The sequence below is a fragment of the Aphelocoma coerulescens genome, chromosome 1 (assembly GCF_041296385.1).
Source record: "Aphelocoma coerulescens isolate FSJ_1873_10779 chromosome 1, UR_Acoe_1.0, whole genome shotgun sequence".
In the NCBI taxonomy this organism is placed as follows: domain Eukaryota; kingdom Metazoa; phylum Chordata; class Aves; order Passeriformes; family Corvidae; genus Aphelocoma; species Aphelocoma coerulescens.
In genome coordinates, this window is record NC_091013.1 from 19,041,308 (window position 1) to 19,058,374 (window position 17,067).

The 17,067-nt window shown below is 39.4% G+C and overlaps 1 protein-coding gene across 1 annotated transcript in view; it reads right to left on the reverse strand.

The window, feature by feature from the left end:
- FRMPD4 (FERM and PDZ domain containing 4) overlaps positions 1-17,067 on the reverse strand; it is a 307,719-nt gene that overhangs the window by 58,170 nt on the left and 232,482 nt on the right. Inside the window, exons 3-4 of the mRNA XM_069003569.1 lie at positions 13,874-14,034; positions 11,671-11,773 (exon numbers count right to left, since the gene is read on the reverse strand). Coding sequence (XP_068859670.1) covers positions 11,671-11,773; positions 13,874-14,034 — 264 coding nt within the window. The remainder of the gene's footprint in view (positions 1-11,670; positions 11,774-13,873; positions 14,035-17,067) is intronic.

The window sequence follows — 17,067 nt, forward strand, 5'->3', positions numbered from 1 at the left end:
TGCAGGGTCTCCCTGCCTTCAAGGGAGTCAACAGATCCTCCCGATTTAGTATCATCAGCAAACTTGCTATACCTTCCAGTCCTGCATCCAAGTTGTTTATGAAGTTGCTGAAGAGCACAGGGCCAAGAATGGAGCCCTGCAGAACCCATCTAGTGACAGATCACCAGTCTGATGTCACCCCCTTCACTATAACCCTTTGTGTCTGACCCACGAGCCAGTTGCTCACCCATCACATGATGTGTTTATCCAACTGTGTGATGGACAATTTGTCCAAAAGGATCTTGTGAGAAGACAGTTTTAAAAGATTTACTGAAATCCAAATAGATTACATCAACTGACTTGCCTTGATCAACTAGGTGGGTTACCTTGTCATAAAAGGAAATCAAGTTTGACAAACAGAACTTTCTTCTCATTAAGCCATGCTGACTGAATTACGACTGTGCTGTCCTTCAGGTGTTTTTCAGTAGCTCCCAAAATAATGTTTTCTACAATTTTGCCACTCACTGAAGCAAGACTAACAGGTCTGTAATTTCCAGGATCATCATTCTTGCCCATCCTGAAAACAACATTAACCAGCTTCCAGTCAGCTGGGACCTCTCTGGATTCTTAAGACTGCTCAACAATCATTGAAAGAGCCTTTGCAATGACATCAGGCAGCTCTTGGAGTATATCTCAAATGAGTCCCATCAGGCCTCATAGACTTATAGGGATCTAGCTGGAGCAGCAAATCTTACACATGTTCAGGGTCCACTAGGAGTTTATCACTCTCAAAGACATGGCCCACCAGCTCAGAGCACTAGGACCCCTTTAGCCAGTCATCAGTGTTGAAGACAAAGGTAAAGAAAGCATTAAATATCAATGTCTTGTCCATGTCCCTGTTTGTGAGGTGATCATCCTCCTCCTGTAACAGGCTGCTGTCATTTCTACACTGTCTTTTGCCATTTATGTATTCTAAAAAACTTTTTTTGTCCCTCACAGTTCTGGTCAGCTTCAATTCCAACTGAGCTTTGGCTGCACAGATTTTCTCTCTCCTTTCTAAGTGGTAAGCAGCATCTCTGTATTCCTCCTATGTCACGTGACCTTGCTTCCACTGGGCATACACCTTCCTTTTTTGCCTTAGCTTTAGAAGACAATCCCTGCTCAGAAGGCCAAGATGGCCTTCTGCCTTGCCTACCTGACTTCCAACATTTTGGCATTGCCTGCTCCCAAGCCTTTAGGAGGTGGTGCTTAGAAAGTGATAAGCACTGATGGACCCTAGCACCTTCAACAGTGTTTCCTCAGAGGACTTGCTAGTTCCCCGAGCAGCCTAAAATCTGCTCTCCTCATTTCCAGAGTTGAGGTTTTCCTGGCACTTTTCCTCTCGTGAACAGAGATTTTAAACTCAATTGCTTTGTGGTCACTGTGGGCATGATGGCTGCCAATCATTACTTTGCTCATTAGACCCTCTCTGTTAAGAAGCAACAAATCAAGGAGGGTGTCTTTCTTGGTCCGCTCTCTAAGTATCTGTACATGAAGTTATCATCCAGTTGTTTTAAGAATCTTCTGGACCTGCTTGTGTCAGCTGTGTCATGTTCCCAGTTAACATCCGGCCAGTTGAAGTCACCCATAAGGACAAGAGCAGTTAATTTGGAAGTGTCCAAACTCCTTGAAGAATAATACATTGACATCATCATCCTAGTTAGGTGGTCTATAGCAGACTCCCACGATGGCATCCACATTATTTACTTGTCCCTTAAACCTTACCCAGAGGCTCTCAACTGTGCCATTGTCAACTGCAAGCTCCATAGATTTCAGCCTCTCCATTACATCCAAGACCCCTTCCACCTCCTCTGCCCTGCCTATCCCTCCTGAAGAGCCTGTAAGCATCCAACATGGCACTCCAGTCCCAGGACACACCAGGTTTCACTTATGCCAATGATGTTGTAACTCTGGAATGGGGCCAAAGCTTCGGGCTCCTCTTGTTTGTTCCTCATGCAGAGTGTGTTGGTATAGAAACACTTCAAGTGTGGTTCACTGTAGTCGACACCTCGTGAAACAGATTAGGAGTCCTCTCTAGCACTCAGTTTCTCAAGTTCTGGCATGCCATCCCATTGCTTATCACTGACAAGTTTGTTTTTGTCCCTTTGCCCCTTCCAATCTAGTTTAAATATTAAGTATTCACTTTCTCACTTCTACTATTTTTTGTGAGTTTCTTAGACAGACTACTGGTTCCAGGTTTCAAGCACTGACATCCCTAACATGTTTTTAGCTGATTGAAAGGAAAAACTGCCATCAGAGCAGGAATATGAAATGGAAGTGTAGAGGTAGCCACTGAAAGTGGACCCTAATGTTCTGAGGGACAGCCACTTTATGGATGCACACAATATCAGGAGGCACCAGTCTTCATTTTATTTTACTTTATAGACTAAATGTCATCTGGGAAGTACACAGAATTGTGAAAGTGAAAATTGAGAATCAGGAAGACACAGCATCAGCATGCCACAGACTTAGAGAAAGATCTTGTCATCTGCAGGGACTCCTGAGTCAGCTTCCCATTACACAATTCATTAAAATTACATGTTATAGCAATGGGCCATGAAGTACCAAGACGTCTCCATGACATTTTGCTCTGAGTAGGGTTTTACTCATTTACAGTCACTCTCCTTCCTTCCTTCCCATCCCAGGGAAATATACAAAACATTGCAAATTGGTCACAGTCCTTTCACCCTTCTCTCTCAACAGTTTAAATTACCTTTTACCTCCCATGAATACTGGTGCACGTAAAACTGCTGCCTTCAAAACAGCATTCCTTATAAAGAGGTGATTTAAATCTTTCTGCCTTTCCCTCATACAAGGCAGCTGTAGCTGACAGCAATCTCCAAGGTTCAACTTACAAAACCATAAAAATATCATGTTTGCCTCAGCTCTTGACATCACCTTTGCTATCTTTCTATCAAAATACATAATTTTGGTATAATTCATAGCAACTACAAGCCACTTTATTGACAATGCAATCTACATTTCAGTATTTTAAAGAACTACTTCTCTGTCATCCTGAAGCTATTTCGGTAGCAGATAAAAACCAGTTAATTTCTGTGATTCATACAGCAAGCACTGGCTTAAGAAAAGAGGGAATGCTGATGCCACACTGTGAAAAGCCACATCGTGAAAGCTTTCCCAAAGCATCACAGGCCCACAACCATCATGTCTTCTCAGAAATGGCTGTGTTTTGCCCTTACAATAGCTTCATTAACTGATGAGTACATGCTGAATCAGTCAGCAACTGACTAGCAGGATAAGGGTGCTGTAAACTTCCCAGTGAGGGCAGACACTTCTGGAAGGACAGAGTTGCTTTGTAAGCTCTGTGCATGCAGTGGTGAAGGCATCTCTGTCATCTTCATACTTCACAGCCACTCCAGGCTGGCAGCCCCAAGTGCATGGCACAATCCTCTCCTGTCAGCCTATACTGCTTCTCCAGTCCCAGAAACTGTTCCACGCAGACTGGCATTTCCCAAACAGCTTCTGAAGCTGTCTATGCCTTGTGTTTCTCCCTGGTTGCTTCTTTCTGCTGATTAAATTTCATAGTGTATACACCTGTGTAAATGTAGCTGTCCTGCTGTAATGTCTTCAAGGCATCCACAGAACATTCAAGTACAAACAGCACAATGTGAAGGGCTGGCTTGCCCAACATTGTCGTAGACGATTTGGAAATGTCATTTCAAAGGAGAGAGACATATAATGCAGTTGGGAAAGAGAAACCATGAGATTTCGGTTGTTTGACAACTACTCTCTCACCTTCTCCACCCCAAACATAGGACATGAGATTTTTAGGTACCTCCTGCTGCATATTCCAACTGGTTGTAATCCTTTGATGCATGGGGCTTGTATAAACAGCACAAAGGATAAACATCCATTGCAGAGTATGCAATATAGAGATAATCCATCACATGGAAGCATTAATTCATAATAAACTCAAAGCTGGGTGTTCCTTTGTATGACTTTACATGGAAACGATTACTCTGAAATATTCACATCAGTGCATCGGGCTTTCGAGCAAATCTTCCATTCGGACAAGCCAACATTTTTGTTTAACTGGATGAGAAGCAATAAGCTTGTCAGAACAAGCTAATGAGAGCAACATTTGCTGGTTCACATCTGAAGAAGGCATTCAGTACAGTTACTTGTCTTTTGGGCACAGCCGTTCCACATCTCCATTCATACCCTTACATTCCATAAGCAACTTGTTCGGGAACAGCTGACCTGAAATTCATCATGGCTGACTCCTTTTCCTAGAGAACAGAGTGAGATGATGACATAACTTTTCAACCAGATGACACATAAAGTCTTGACATTTCAAAAAGTGCCTATACTTGCCAACTCTGGGGGCCATTCAGCATGGTTAATACAAAGAGAAAATTAAGTTTACTTAACAAATAAAGATCTCAGCATTCAGAACATCTGAATTATCAAGGCCAAACCTTTCTAAATCATGTCAGTCAACTTTCTGCTAAGAATAAGAAAGGATATGACACTGCATACTTTCAGAGTGTGCTGATTTGGACAAATTTGGAGGAAAATATCCTCTGATAGAAGGCAGGTTACAACCAGCCCTCCCCCACCAGGTTCAGGAAAAAAAAAGAATTTTTTCCTTGGAGGAAAGTGAAAGAGATAAAAACTATTTATTTAACAAACACACAGGAAAAGGAAAATAATGCTAAATAATAAAACCTCTCTCTGTGGAGAGAAAATCTGGGAAAAGTTCAGAGTCCTTCTGTAGGTAGTGTCTCCCCTCCTCCTTGGAGCTGGGATGGGGTGGGCCCTCCTCTGGGGCCTTGATGAAAAAAAAATTCCTCCTGATGTGTTCTGATGTTGAAACAGTCCAGAAAAGAAGGGAAAAAAATCAAAGTTCCAGGAAAACAAAGTTCAACTCTCCGGAGGGAAAGAAAACCCAAAAAAAAATGGCTGAAAAAAGCAAGCAGGGTGCTTCTTCACTCTCCCACTGCTGCAGAAAAACGCAGAGGAGTCTGTATATGTTTGTCCTTGAAACAAAACTGCTTTGAATGTTTTGCTGGGTTATTTTCTCTTCCCCCTCTCAGGCTCAGTTTAAAGGCACAAAATTAATTTCTGGGCATAGAGCAGCAATATGGGATACAACATCATAAAGTCACCCAAGACACAGAGATACAATGGATTTAAAAGAGAACAATGTCCATAGTTGGTATTGATTTTAACAATAACAAGTAATATCTCTATACAGCTTTCAGCTCTTACAGGCCTTTGAAAAGGTGGGCAGGCATTTTTGAAGTGTTATTGCAGATTAGTAATTAAAATCTGGAGAGACCTGAATTAGCCCTCAATATATTAGCTCAAGAACAAGAAGCACCACAACATGCAAGAAAAGAAGATAAATGAGACAGCATTAAATGTGTGCTCTAACAGATTCAGAGCTAATTTGAAGTGTGATTCAGTTATCTCTGTATTACATTGCAAAAACACCTCAAAAGGTAGAAGATACATATCTAACAACACCCCTCAAGACTGACAGGAACTGACTTCTAATGTCTTGCCTCTGAGCTCCCTGCATGGGCTAGCTGATCAGATGTAGCTAATTAAATGCCCTGGCAGAAAGCTTATCTCCATTGATGGCACTTGTAAAATTCTTACAGATCACTTGGTCCAACATTTTGTCCCTTTGTTCACCACTGTGTGTTTAAAACCTATAACACTAGCAATTCATCAATCAGGGCCTGACACAAAGTGGGTACAGCCTCTGGATTTATACACTGAACTGGGAGTATAATGGAGTACCTTCAAATTAAAATGTCTGCATGACTGGTTTTTCAAAAAGCAGTTTTCAAGGTTCATGGTTGCTATGCAGTATCATAGCTAATAGCTTAATATGCTGGATTTTTTCTGTATGATGTTGATGAAGAAATATCTTTAATAGTAAGTCCACCAAAATTACCTGATCCAATATAAGAAACTGTCTAAACTAGATCCAGAAACATTTGAAAAGTGGCATTTTCAGCTGCTGTGAGATGATGATGATGATAGGCACTGTCACTGAGCTCCCTTTTACACTTGCATTTAGCTCTGAGGATGCAGAGTAGGAAAAGTGGTTCCCTGACATACACAGAGTCAAATGGGAGCGACAGAATCCTCATCCATTTCACAACGATGGTGAGGAGGGTCAGTATCGATTAAATTCATGTTAGCACTTAAAATGCAACATGCAGCCTAAAATCCTGGAGGGTTCCTTCTCTCCAGTCTTACGGCAATACACAATTAAAACATAAATTCTACTGCAGAATTGAAAGAATCCTCTAGATCCTCTGATGAAAACTTGCTGTGACATTAACTTGCCAAAGCAAGAGTTATTTCAGAGAGATTTTTGAGTCATCTCTTTTAAATAGAAAATAGAGCCAACAAGAAAGAAAATCCTTTAATGACTTTCACCTTTTTCATTTCTCACTTTGGAACTTAAGTCTTTTAGTAGAATTGCATAGGACATCAAACACTAATTTACTGCTGTTACAGTTGCAAGGAATGGACTAATCTAGCCTAATTTAGCAACCTAGAAGTCAGGTTTCTGCTCTAAAACACTTTTCTGTTCTTCTTCTTTAGTCAATGTATAAATAAAGTTTTCTGCAACATGGTAGTTTTTTTCCAAAACAAGTATCTCAGATGGATCACCCTCTTCAGATGCCAGTTTCTTCTGGATGGTTGCCTGGATAACTGTCTTCATTAAAGTGTGAACAAAATACCACTACCATGCCCTACTCACTGTTTGGTTTATGGAGTAAGCAGTGCACTTGTGTGTCACTTAAAATTTCAGTAAAATACCTTGCTAAATAAAAAGACAGTGTGCATACGTTGGGATCCTTGTAGACCAATGCTTACTCAGTGCAATCTAAGATAAACAAGTCATTAATGTTATAGAAATTGCCTGTAAATCTAATAAGGCATATTGTTAGATGTATTTCTTTGTTTCAACAAAAAGGGTGGGTTAAGCTGATTCTTAAAAAGATACAAATGTAACATTAACCAATGATAATAAAATACATGCACCTCTGAGCAACCGATTAATTGCTACCTTACATTAACGTACCTTCTAATAAATCAGTGTTGCATCGTTGCTCACCTTTTAATAAGGAAAAAAAAATTGCTCCATTTTGCCATGACTTTAATGTTATCTCAAAGTACTTATTGTTAAGTATGTGTGAAAAGCTTTAACTCACAGAATCTGTATCAGCAGCAAAATAAAACCAACATAAATAGCTCCTGATAAATTTTGAACTGACTGCACTTCAAATACATCTTTTGTATTCTGTTCGCTTGCTCCTTGACTTGACTTGAAGCTTACATTTAGAAAAGTGATCTTGTTTCTTCCTCTTTTTGAACTTCTATAACTTTTTGTCTTGAATGGAATACATCTTGACCACAGCCATAAGTGACATTCATAAAACTGACCTCTCTTTGTTAGGGAAACCATAAACATGACTTCTGAGTTTGTGCTGGAAATAGCTCAGGTGAACACATTATGGTGCAAAAGCCATTGAACAGCACCAGAAATAATGAGTCCAAATGGATTTTGTCTGCAAACCATACTGTATTCATATTTCTGCAACCCTGGCTTTCAAAGGGTGACTTGAACACTAATCAAGTGTTGCCCGTAAAGCAGAGCCAAAAGAATTCAATGGATCAGAATGACCTACAGGGGATACATGTAATGAATATCCCAGACCTGAGACTTCCTAGGATAAAAGAGTATCCCTCAATTCTTAAAAAACAAACCAAAATCTTTCACCAGGTTCCTGCTCAGTACCCCCTGGAGTCGGCAGAAGTGGCTATAACAGTTTTCTACTTAAGCAAGATTATTTTCAGTAATGAATGTTAAAAAAGCCCACGCGTAATGAAAATATTAGAATGCAATAAAAAGCCAATGGGAGAATTTCTGTACTATGCATTGATTTAACTTCTTGATTTTCCTGTAGTATAACCATTACACAAAAGGGACTTTCTTGAAACACCTGTCTATCTATTTCTAATCCTGTAGGAGTAACAGACAATGAATTTGGAGCTGTCAGGAAAACGGCTGAAGAAAAACAAATGATCTAAAAGAAATCAGTCTGATTTATGTTGTGGGAAATTTAGAAAGAAAGCAAATTTATTGCTTAAGAATATGCTTTTTCCTAATGAAAAAAGACTTAATTGACTTTTTTCAGATACCCTTTTTGGTGGATTTTTTTCTTTTTTTAATATAGATTGCAGCAGAAATTACCTTTTCCATTTTCTTTTCCTTCAATCTCATAATTCTTTTCATAAGGTAATGTTCTGACAATGTTTTCTTGGAAAAAATTAAATATTCTGTTACATTAAAAATGCCATTTAACATTCAAGGTTGAGTTAACATCTAACATTTGTGTATATTTTGCTAGAAAGTTTTGGGCTTTCCTAATTCTGGTGAAGTTTGGTGTGAAATCTGTCTTTTTCTTTTCTCATGCCATTTGGGTTTTTTTTTTCTATTTGACATGCTATGCTCTTTATGTCAGTATTTTGAAAGTAGATTAATTTTTTCCACACTCTCTGCAATTATAACAACAAATTGTTTCTTGATTTTACAAAAAGCTTTGAGGGAAAGATGCATAAAAATAGCCACTGAATTTCACATCATTAATATAAAACATACCTTGTTATACCTCATCAGCAAGAGATGATGTAATCAGAAAAAAATTATGTTGGAATATCAATTTCTCATTAATGTGCTGCAGTGGCCACAAGATGATACAGTGTAAGATGCTGAAGAAAAGGAGGAAGAGGAGTCCAGTCTAAAATAAGACTGAAGCTTGTTCAGGGCACTGGTAAACAGGGTTTTGTGGGATGCAGCTCTCAAAGGCCGGAGCCCAGTAGAGCTGGGTTATTTTCACAGAGGGGCCACATCCAGGTGCCAGAATGGTCTGCTCCAATCTGCAAGGAAGCAGGCAGGCATGGCAGGACACCAGTGTGGCTCCACAGGGACAGCCTGAACAAGACCAAGGGCAAAATGGAAGGAAATCAGAGATGGAAATGGAGACAGGTTACTGAGGAGAAACAGAGAAGCTGTACCTGGCCAGTCAGGGATGGGGTTTGCAAAGCTCATCTGGTACTGAAACTTATCCAGGATGGATGAAGAATAACAAGAAGGGTCTCTACAACTACAATAGCAGTGAAAGCCAAGGCAAATATGAACTTGCTGCTAAATGGAGAGGGAAACTGATGAAGGACACTGAACAAGCTCAGATGCTCAATGCTTTCTTGGTTTTGGCCTTTAGTGGCAAGGTCTGCCACCCTCATCCCTGCACTCAGTGACAGAATTTAGGGAACAAAGTTAGACAAAAGCTGAATTAGGGATTTCTTAGGTAAGAGTGACACAAGTCTATGGGCCTAGATGGGATGCATCTAAGGCTGATGTCAAGCTGGCTCATGTCTTTGAAAGGCCACTGGTTAAGAACAGAAACACCTACCCAGTGTGGTTGGGAAATCTCCATATTTGGAGATATTAAAGACTTGATTTGGCAAGTGCTGAGAGGCCATGTCTAACTTTGACACTACCTGGCCTGGAGCAAGAGGTTAGACTGGATGACCTCCAGAAATCTCCTCTCAGTTCTATAATTTTGTGATTATGCCCATTTGCATAAGCTATACATTTAAAACATATTCACTGCTGACCACTGACATGCTGCTACCTGCAGGAAAACAAGATTTCAAAACTTCTCCCACGCACATTGAAAAATGCAGATGTGTTGAAAAGTTGCAGATGTATCTAACCCATATGAAAACCTTCAATTATACAGAAGAGATTCACTATTTCATTGATGTAAAGAACTGCTTCTGCTGTGGTGTCAGGACTGCACACTGACAGTGTCTAATCATTCCAGGTGTCCCCACTGGCATGAAAAGAAAGCTCTTATTTTCAAATGCTGTAACATACAACCTCAATATATTTCAATCCAAATTTCATCAAAGAATGATTCTCTATCAAAATCTCAACAGCAGACAGATTCTGAGAGCAGAGGTAGAATTACACAGTAAGAAAAGCATCACCTAAAGCTTTCCCTGGAATGAAGCAACGCTTAATTTGACACTACCTGTGTAGTCAGTGTAATTGGGAAAGGTGACATTCTTATTCTCGTTTGAAGGCAGGCAGAGAATCAGCTACACAATAAATTCAGTTTGTCTCAGGTCTAATCAGTCTATTTTCCTTGTTATTATTCCAGACATATTGCTGGAAGCAGAAAATGAGATAGAGATCCTAACTTTGCTTAATATCAAAGAATAAAGGAAAGAATGAAGAAGGCAGTATTATTGCTTTATGAAGAAACAAAGACATCAAAAATGAGTGTAAGACCCATTTTTGAGGCTTATACCGGTGGTCAACACAGAGCACAGGACAGTTATTATGAGCAGGACAGTTCCTTCAGTTCATGGAGTCTACTCATCACAAGAAGCTCTTAGCAAATTGTGTTAGTTAGTTGACTTGCAGGTTAACACTTTTTAAAAAATTTTTCTGAAAATATATTTTGTTTAGTCCCACCTAACACAGATGAAGGTATCAGCATTGCTGGCATTTTTATACCATTTCTGCATCATATTTGGAATTTTTCCTTACAGCTGAATCCTCAGCAAATGAGCACCTGTTTGCTCAATTTGTCAGCTGCAGGAGAAGTATGACTGTTGCAGCAGTTCCTGCCCAAATTTCTGTAAACAAATGTGACTTTTCAAAATTACATGGGTGACACTGAAAACACTGATAGCCACAAGTTTTGGGGAGAGGTACCTGTACCATTAAAACCTGACCATCTCTCAGGAATCAAGAAGACCCACCAATTCAGAGTGGGAAGAATGGGAAGGAGAATACAGAAACAAAACTGGTGTACCGCAACCAGGATACTGGAACTTAAATTATTAAGTTTTGTGTTTAATCTTTTAGTTACTTGCCATTTTTCCATGCAATGCACTAACATTTCCTGTTACTCCAAAAGCAAAGTTTATTATATGAACCCAATACATATTTTTCTACATCTTTAGCATTTGTCAGTCACTGTTCTTCCTTTCCTTCTATGCCGTTACAGATACTGACATTTCTCCTTTCCTGTACTATCCACAGTCACTTTTCTGGTCGCATTTTCTGTCTTCTTCTCTCTTCCCTTCCTGATTTTTTAACACAAGCTCACCTACCTGCATTCCACCTAAACACTTTCTGAGCTTCTCTATGTATTTACATTCATTCACTCTCAAAAATCACCATACCAAGTTTTCTTTATTCTTCACATAAGACAAACCTGACTTAACTTTCTTCATGTGAAAAAGGAACAGTAATGTAACAGTGGCTGGAGCTTCTACGCTCCAGGAATAATCTTTTCAACAACCCATACCAAAAATAAATTCCAGGAGCATACTATTCCTCTTTAAATACCCAAGTACTTTGGAGCTATTCCTGGATTTTTTTTATACTGTTTCAGCTACCCAGATGACATTTTAAGAGGACACCTCATTTGAATACTAAAATAATTCATCATTCTTCATTATAACTAAAACAACATTATTTTCCCTTTTCTCAGCCATGAGAAGGCAAGACTTGCTGTACTACTGAATGACTGCACAGGCAATAAGTCACAGGGTTCGTAGTTTAAGTGACAGGACATCAACTACCTGACAAGGTCGATGACTCTCTCCCTTGGAGCCGTGCTGACTGGCTCATCATTAATCATTATGATCTGATCCCCTGGTATAAGCTTTCCTTCAGAGGGGCCGCCTGCAGACAAATGGAGAAAAAAAAAAAAAAAAAAAGAGCACAGGTTAGCAGACCATTGTAAATGCACAGACACACCGTTGTTCACATAGTACAAGTGTATTTTTTCTTCACTTAATGACAGTTTTTCACTATTTCTGATATTACCAGTACACCCTCACCAGGAAAATCTTGCAAGTTAGTGGCTTAGCAACTTCTAACGAAGTTCCTCAAGTTCTAAACCCATGTCTAACCACCTAAAATAAAGGCTCAGTTTTCTGAAGGGCCAAAAGGACCCAGGAGCCATGGGCTAACACATGCTTTAAGGTGTATTCAACCATATTTTATTCATCCTTGATCAATATTTGTCTGATATTTTGTAAGACCACTCTGAGGATTCCTTTTCCTGTGAACAAATGATCCTGTTTACAGTTAAGACCAGGAAGTCTTTTTCCACGGTAAGCATACCAGATTTCCCTGGCTGTAACACATTGTTTCCTGTTCCAGGCAAAGTAACACCAAAGAACATCTTATTCCTCTTTCCTATGAAACATCACTTACATATTTGAATGTCATTCACAGGCCTCTCCTCTGACTTTTCTGTTCTAGGCAAAACAAACCTGTTTTCTTCAATTGAAGGCAGTATTTATACCTCCAGCCTCCTGAGTCTCTTTTCTGCTGGATTCCTACCACCTGATGAACACAGATACATCCAGAAGCACTGCCACTTTCAGTTAGACATGAATATTTATCATTAGTCTGAATAGACAATCAGTCATGTATATGTCTGTGTGGTTTGGATTCTGGCACTGCTGAAATGCACATTGGGTGCATTGTACTTTATAAAATGCCCATATTATTTTCTTTCTCAGCACAATTACATGCCCAGAAGATGATGTGGCTTCACAGTTCCTATTGAAAAGATATATCCTCTCTGGTCTTTGTCTTTAAACTCTGCAATGATGATACACAAAAAGCAGAATAATATTACCACTATGAAGATAAAGTCTTAAAAGAAGATGTTTCAGCATCAAAGCAAACTCATTCAACTGAGCTAATGCTGATCCTGTCCTCTGTTTGCTTTGAAAACTTTACTCCACTTCTGTATCACACATAAATGAATACAAATCCATGTATGAGAATGTTGTCCTGAGCTTGTATTTCCTGCTATTCACTTGGAACAGAACATAGTAAACACATTTTCCAAATTTGAACATAAAACGACTTTAATAATGCCAAGTTGAGAGAAATAAGCTGTCTGGATCTGATTCAAATATTAGTTACACTGCTCACTTCATGTGAAAGCAATACAAATGTAATCAATGCACACACGTGGGTAAATGACATCAGAACTTCACAAAGTCGATTTTGCCTCTCCTCTGCTCTCTGTGGGGGTACTGGAGAACATATTGAACAAGAGCAAAGTCAAATCCCTGCCCTTGGCTCCCAGGCAATTTTATGTAACAACTGAACTTTTAAGCATAGAGAGCAGGAGCCTGCTATTTGAGAGACAGATTAGTCCCAGGTCTGGTCTCTCATAACTTCAAAAATATCAAAACCCTCACTAATTTTCACCGCAGGTAAGATGTTTAGGGATATATTTTGACCTGGTTTTTAACCATATAGATGCATTCATTAAAAAAAAAAAAAAAAAGAAAGCCAGCAATACCATCCTCTTTATCAGAACGAAATATTGTTTTTAGAAACATAGCTCTCCTTGGGAAAGTGATGATAAGAATGAAAAATATGCAAGTTTTAATCTCGGAACTCAACATACCTCTTGAAAACGCTGATTCAATGATAATGAAGGTGACAGCAAACCAATATAAAGATACTAGGGAGAAGACTTTTCCTTGAATGAAATGGGTTAACTTTTTTCAGGCAAACAAGAGTAATGGCTCAGAGCAATAACTCCAAACTGGCTTTTTGCTAACACATTTATGTAACATTCAAAAATGAGTGTGAGGAAGGAAACCACTGGGTAATACCAGGCTAAAATTCTATTCAGTATTTGCGATTACTTTGTCCGCCTGAATATTTCAACAGTTCTCAAATTTGTAGCTGCATTTCTTCTTAGGAGGCTAAATCGAAGTTTTCTTCTGGGGTCAGGTGGGGAAAACATACCTGGTGTTACTGAGCGTACAACAACTGGCTTTTCACTACCAGCCACAAACCCAAATCCTAGCACAGGATCCCTCCTCATTTCCACTTTCCGAGGGGCTGGAGGGGTTATTTGGCAGCTCTCTATTCGAGGGTCTTCAAATGTGGCTGATTGTGTCATGTGACTGTGAAAAAAAATAAAAGATGGAAAAAGGAAAAAAATCATTAAAACATGATTTTGTGGTATCTACTTGAGCCAAGCAATTTGTGCAACGATATGAGATGAATACCTGAAACGTTCTCACTAGAGGAACTAAAAAACCAACTCAATAATTTTCCATTAGATTTTCTTATGCATTAAGTAATAATGCTGCTGGCAGGTCTCAAATAGTAATCAATAGTATCAGACTTTAAAGAGGCCTCTTTTTGACAGTACACATTTAATCATACCCCATAAATAAAAGAAAAATAGCCTGACAATAAAGCCTTTGTTTTCTGTGCTTGAATTTTTCATCCTTCAATTTTTGGAAGGGAAAAATAATAGTAGCGACCTACTCATAACATAAAACACAACAATCAGAATCTGTCAGCCTTTTTAAAAAGAGGACACACAGTTAAATTTGGGGATCTAACATGTTAAGCAAGTTTCTGAGCTGAGCTGAGTCCTCTCCCTTCCTAAGGCCCACATAACAGCTCTGTATTTGCTACTTGGACAAACTACCTGAAATCACTTCAAAATGTTCCAGGCCACAAACAAACAAAGAAACAAAATATATAAAGAAAATATATTTACATGGAATTACTAAATACTCTCTTCTACAGTGTTAGACAAAGCCTATTTATTGTACCTAGAAGAAAAAATTCTCATGGCTGGAGGGAAAGATCATGTTTTTTCAAGCAGAAAATAGAATGGATGAAAGCTATCCAATATCACATATCCATGAAATAGGTAATGGTTTTAAAGCATAAAGATTTTAAAATAACATTAATAAACACTGAAATGTAGCTGATGCTGCATAAAGTCAGAACCAAAACACACTTTGCATTTTCCACCCCATGTCTGGAGCTCCCCACGGAATCACAGCTACCAATTCCCTGTGCCAGTCAGACAGGCAAACAGACCACTCCAGTGTCATACCCCAAACACCATCCACTGAACTCATGTGCTTCAGGAAACCAAGCTACCACTGCAGGCAACAAGCAATACCTGGTCAGCACAGTACAAAGACAGACTTCAGCTCATGGCATCAACTTACTGCAGTCCTGAGAGAGCTCAGATAAGTTGCCTGGCCAAGAGTTAACTCTTTTATTGCTTTCAAGAGACTGTAAATCTGCAAGTGCTGAACTAACTCTAGCTCATGGTAAATAAATGCAGTAGACAAATGGAGGGAGCCAAGTCCCAACCCCACCTGCAGAGAGGGCACAGGCTCTGAGAAAGGTAACAGCCAGGTGCCCAACCTAAGAACTGCAAAATGCACATCAGAGAGGCAAATATCCCTACAGCCCTAGGCAGTATCATCAGTTGGTGTCCTCATAATTAATTAACAATATGAAAGTCAAATAATTTTCACATATGTTCGATAATTTTACATATAATACATTATAACATGAGAGCTGAGGGACATACCATGCAACCAGCATTGTTGTTCTCACCACCTGTCCCTTTTCCATCTGCAAATACAACTCCCGGAAGAACTCCAAACAGGCAGTCCATAAGGAGAAAGGTATCATTCAGAATCTATTTTCAGCATCAATGACATGCACTTCTCTGATCTTTCCCCAGCACGACATGACATGTCGTGGGCATGACATCAGTTTACTTTCTCTCCATGGTCTGCTTCATTACTGATACACAGAAGAGCAGCAAAATCTCAGTAAACTCTCAGTGGGAATCTATTTCTGTTAGTGGATTTTTCTAGGGCTTTTCTTCAAAGAAGCTTTCTATCCCTATCACTAGATTCAGTCTGCCTAAGAGTAGCATGCTGTCGTTTTATGCATATGATCAGAGCCAGCAGAAGCTACTTCCTTACAAAAACAGGAGAGCAAGAGAATATCTCTGTGTGCTCTCCTACTGTATGCATAAGGTGAGGTCAGCAAAGAGAGTAATTGGTTTTTTTACTAGCTAGAGCAACACATCTGATACTTCATTCTCTTCCTCCTCCTCCTCCTGTTCCTCCAGCTTTTGTCAGTTTATTTTAGATAATTTTCTATTTTGTTTTTCCAATGAACTGTTAGAAAACCCAGAGAATTATATGCAGACCCTTTAAGAAATCCATCTTCAAGACCTCCCTGGCACCTCCTCCCCATAAATTCCTATTTATGATTTCTGCTTCTAGATATTCAAACATTTTGGCTTTCTAATGAGACAACTTCTGAGGTGTCACTGGTATTTAAAAAACTACCTACTTCGACTTGAGAACTTTGTTTGGGTAGAGAAGACAAAAGTGCATTTTTCACATCTCTTAGACGATAGCCCCACAAAGTTAACTTCCCACAAAGTTAAGATAATCTACTTAATATTTTTTTTCCTAATAGCTGTTTCCATTTTTGTAATTGGGACACTACAAGCCCAAACAGAAAGTGCCTTCTATCTCCAAAGAGAAAATGCCATATTTACAAGCAACTTGAAAATACTGCTTGAGCCTTTGAAAACTACTTCCCTGTCATTGTACTTTGTCATCTAGCACTTGTGTAGTCTGTTTTAAAAAACAAAAACCCCAAAACTATCCCCAAAACCCCCCACCAACAGCTGCACTTCACATAACAAATTCTAAGAGCAGAGATTTGCTCATAAGAGCAGCCCTGCTACTGGGTGCTCCAGCCCTTGCCTCAGCTGGTGCTGAGGATCTGCAGCAGGCATCAGTGATTCACAGCCTAAGCAAGAGGATCAGTGAGGAGCAGTCCATCAGGATTCTGAGTGGTGCAGCAGACCCTACTGATTTTTAAGGTTATCCACCTTGAAATACATCAACTAAAAAGATTCTGCAGCTCACGCTTCCACAGCTTGCTGCATCAGATTTTCTTGTGCCATTCAGTATGTTGGGGGTGTATTTCAAGAAATATAAACATGATCCCAGAAGAGATTAGATGAATGCTCAAAGCTTTCTGTGACAGTACATTGACAAACCCGCTTCCTCCTGTGGTTGGTTCATTATTGAGATGCCAGTTGTAGTACCACAGTCCAAGACTAATTTGAATTTTGCATTAATTGCAGGTAT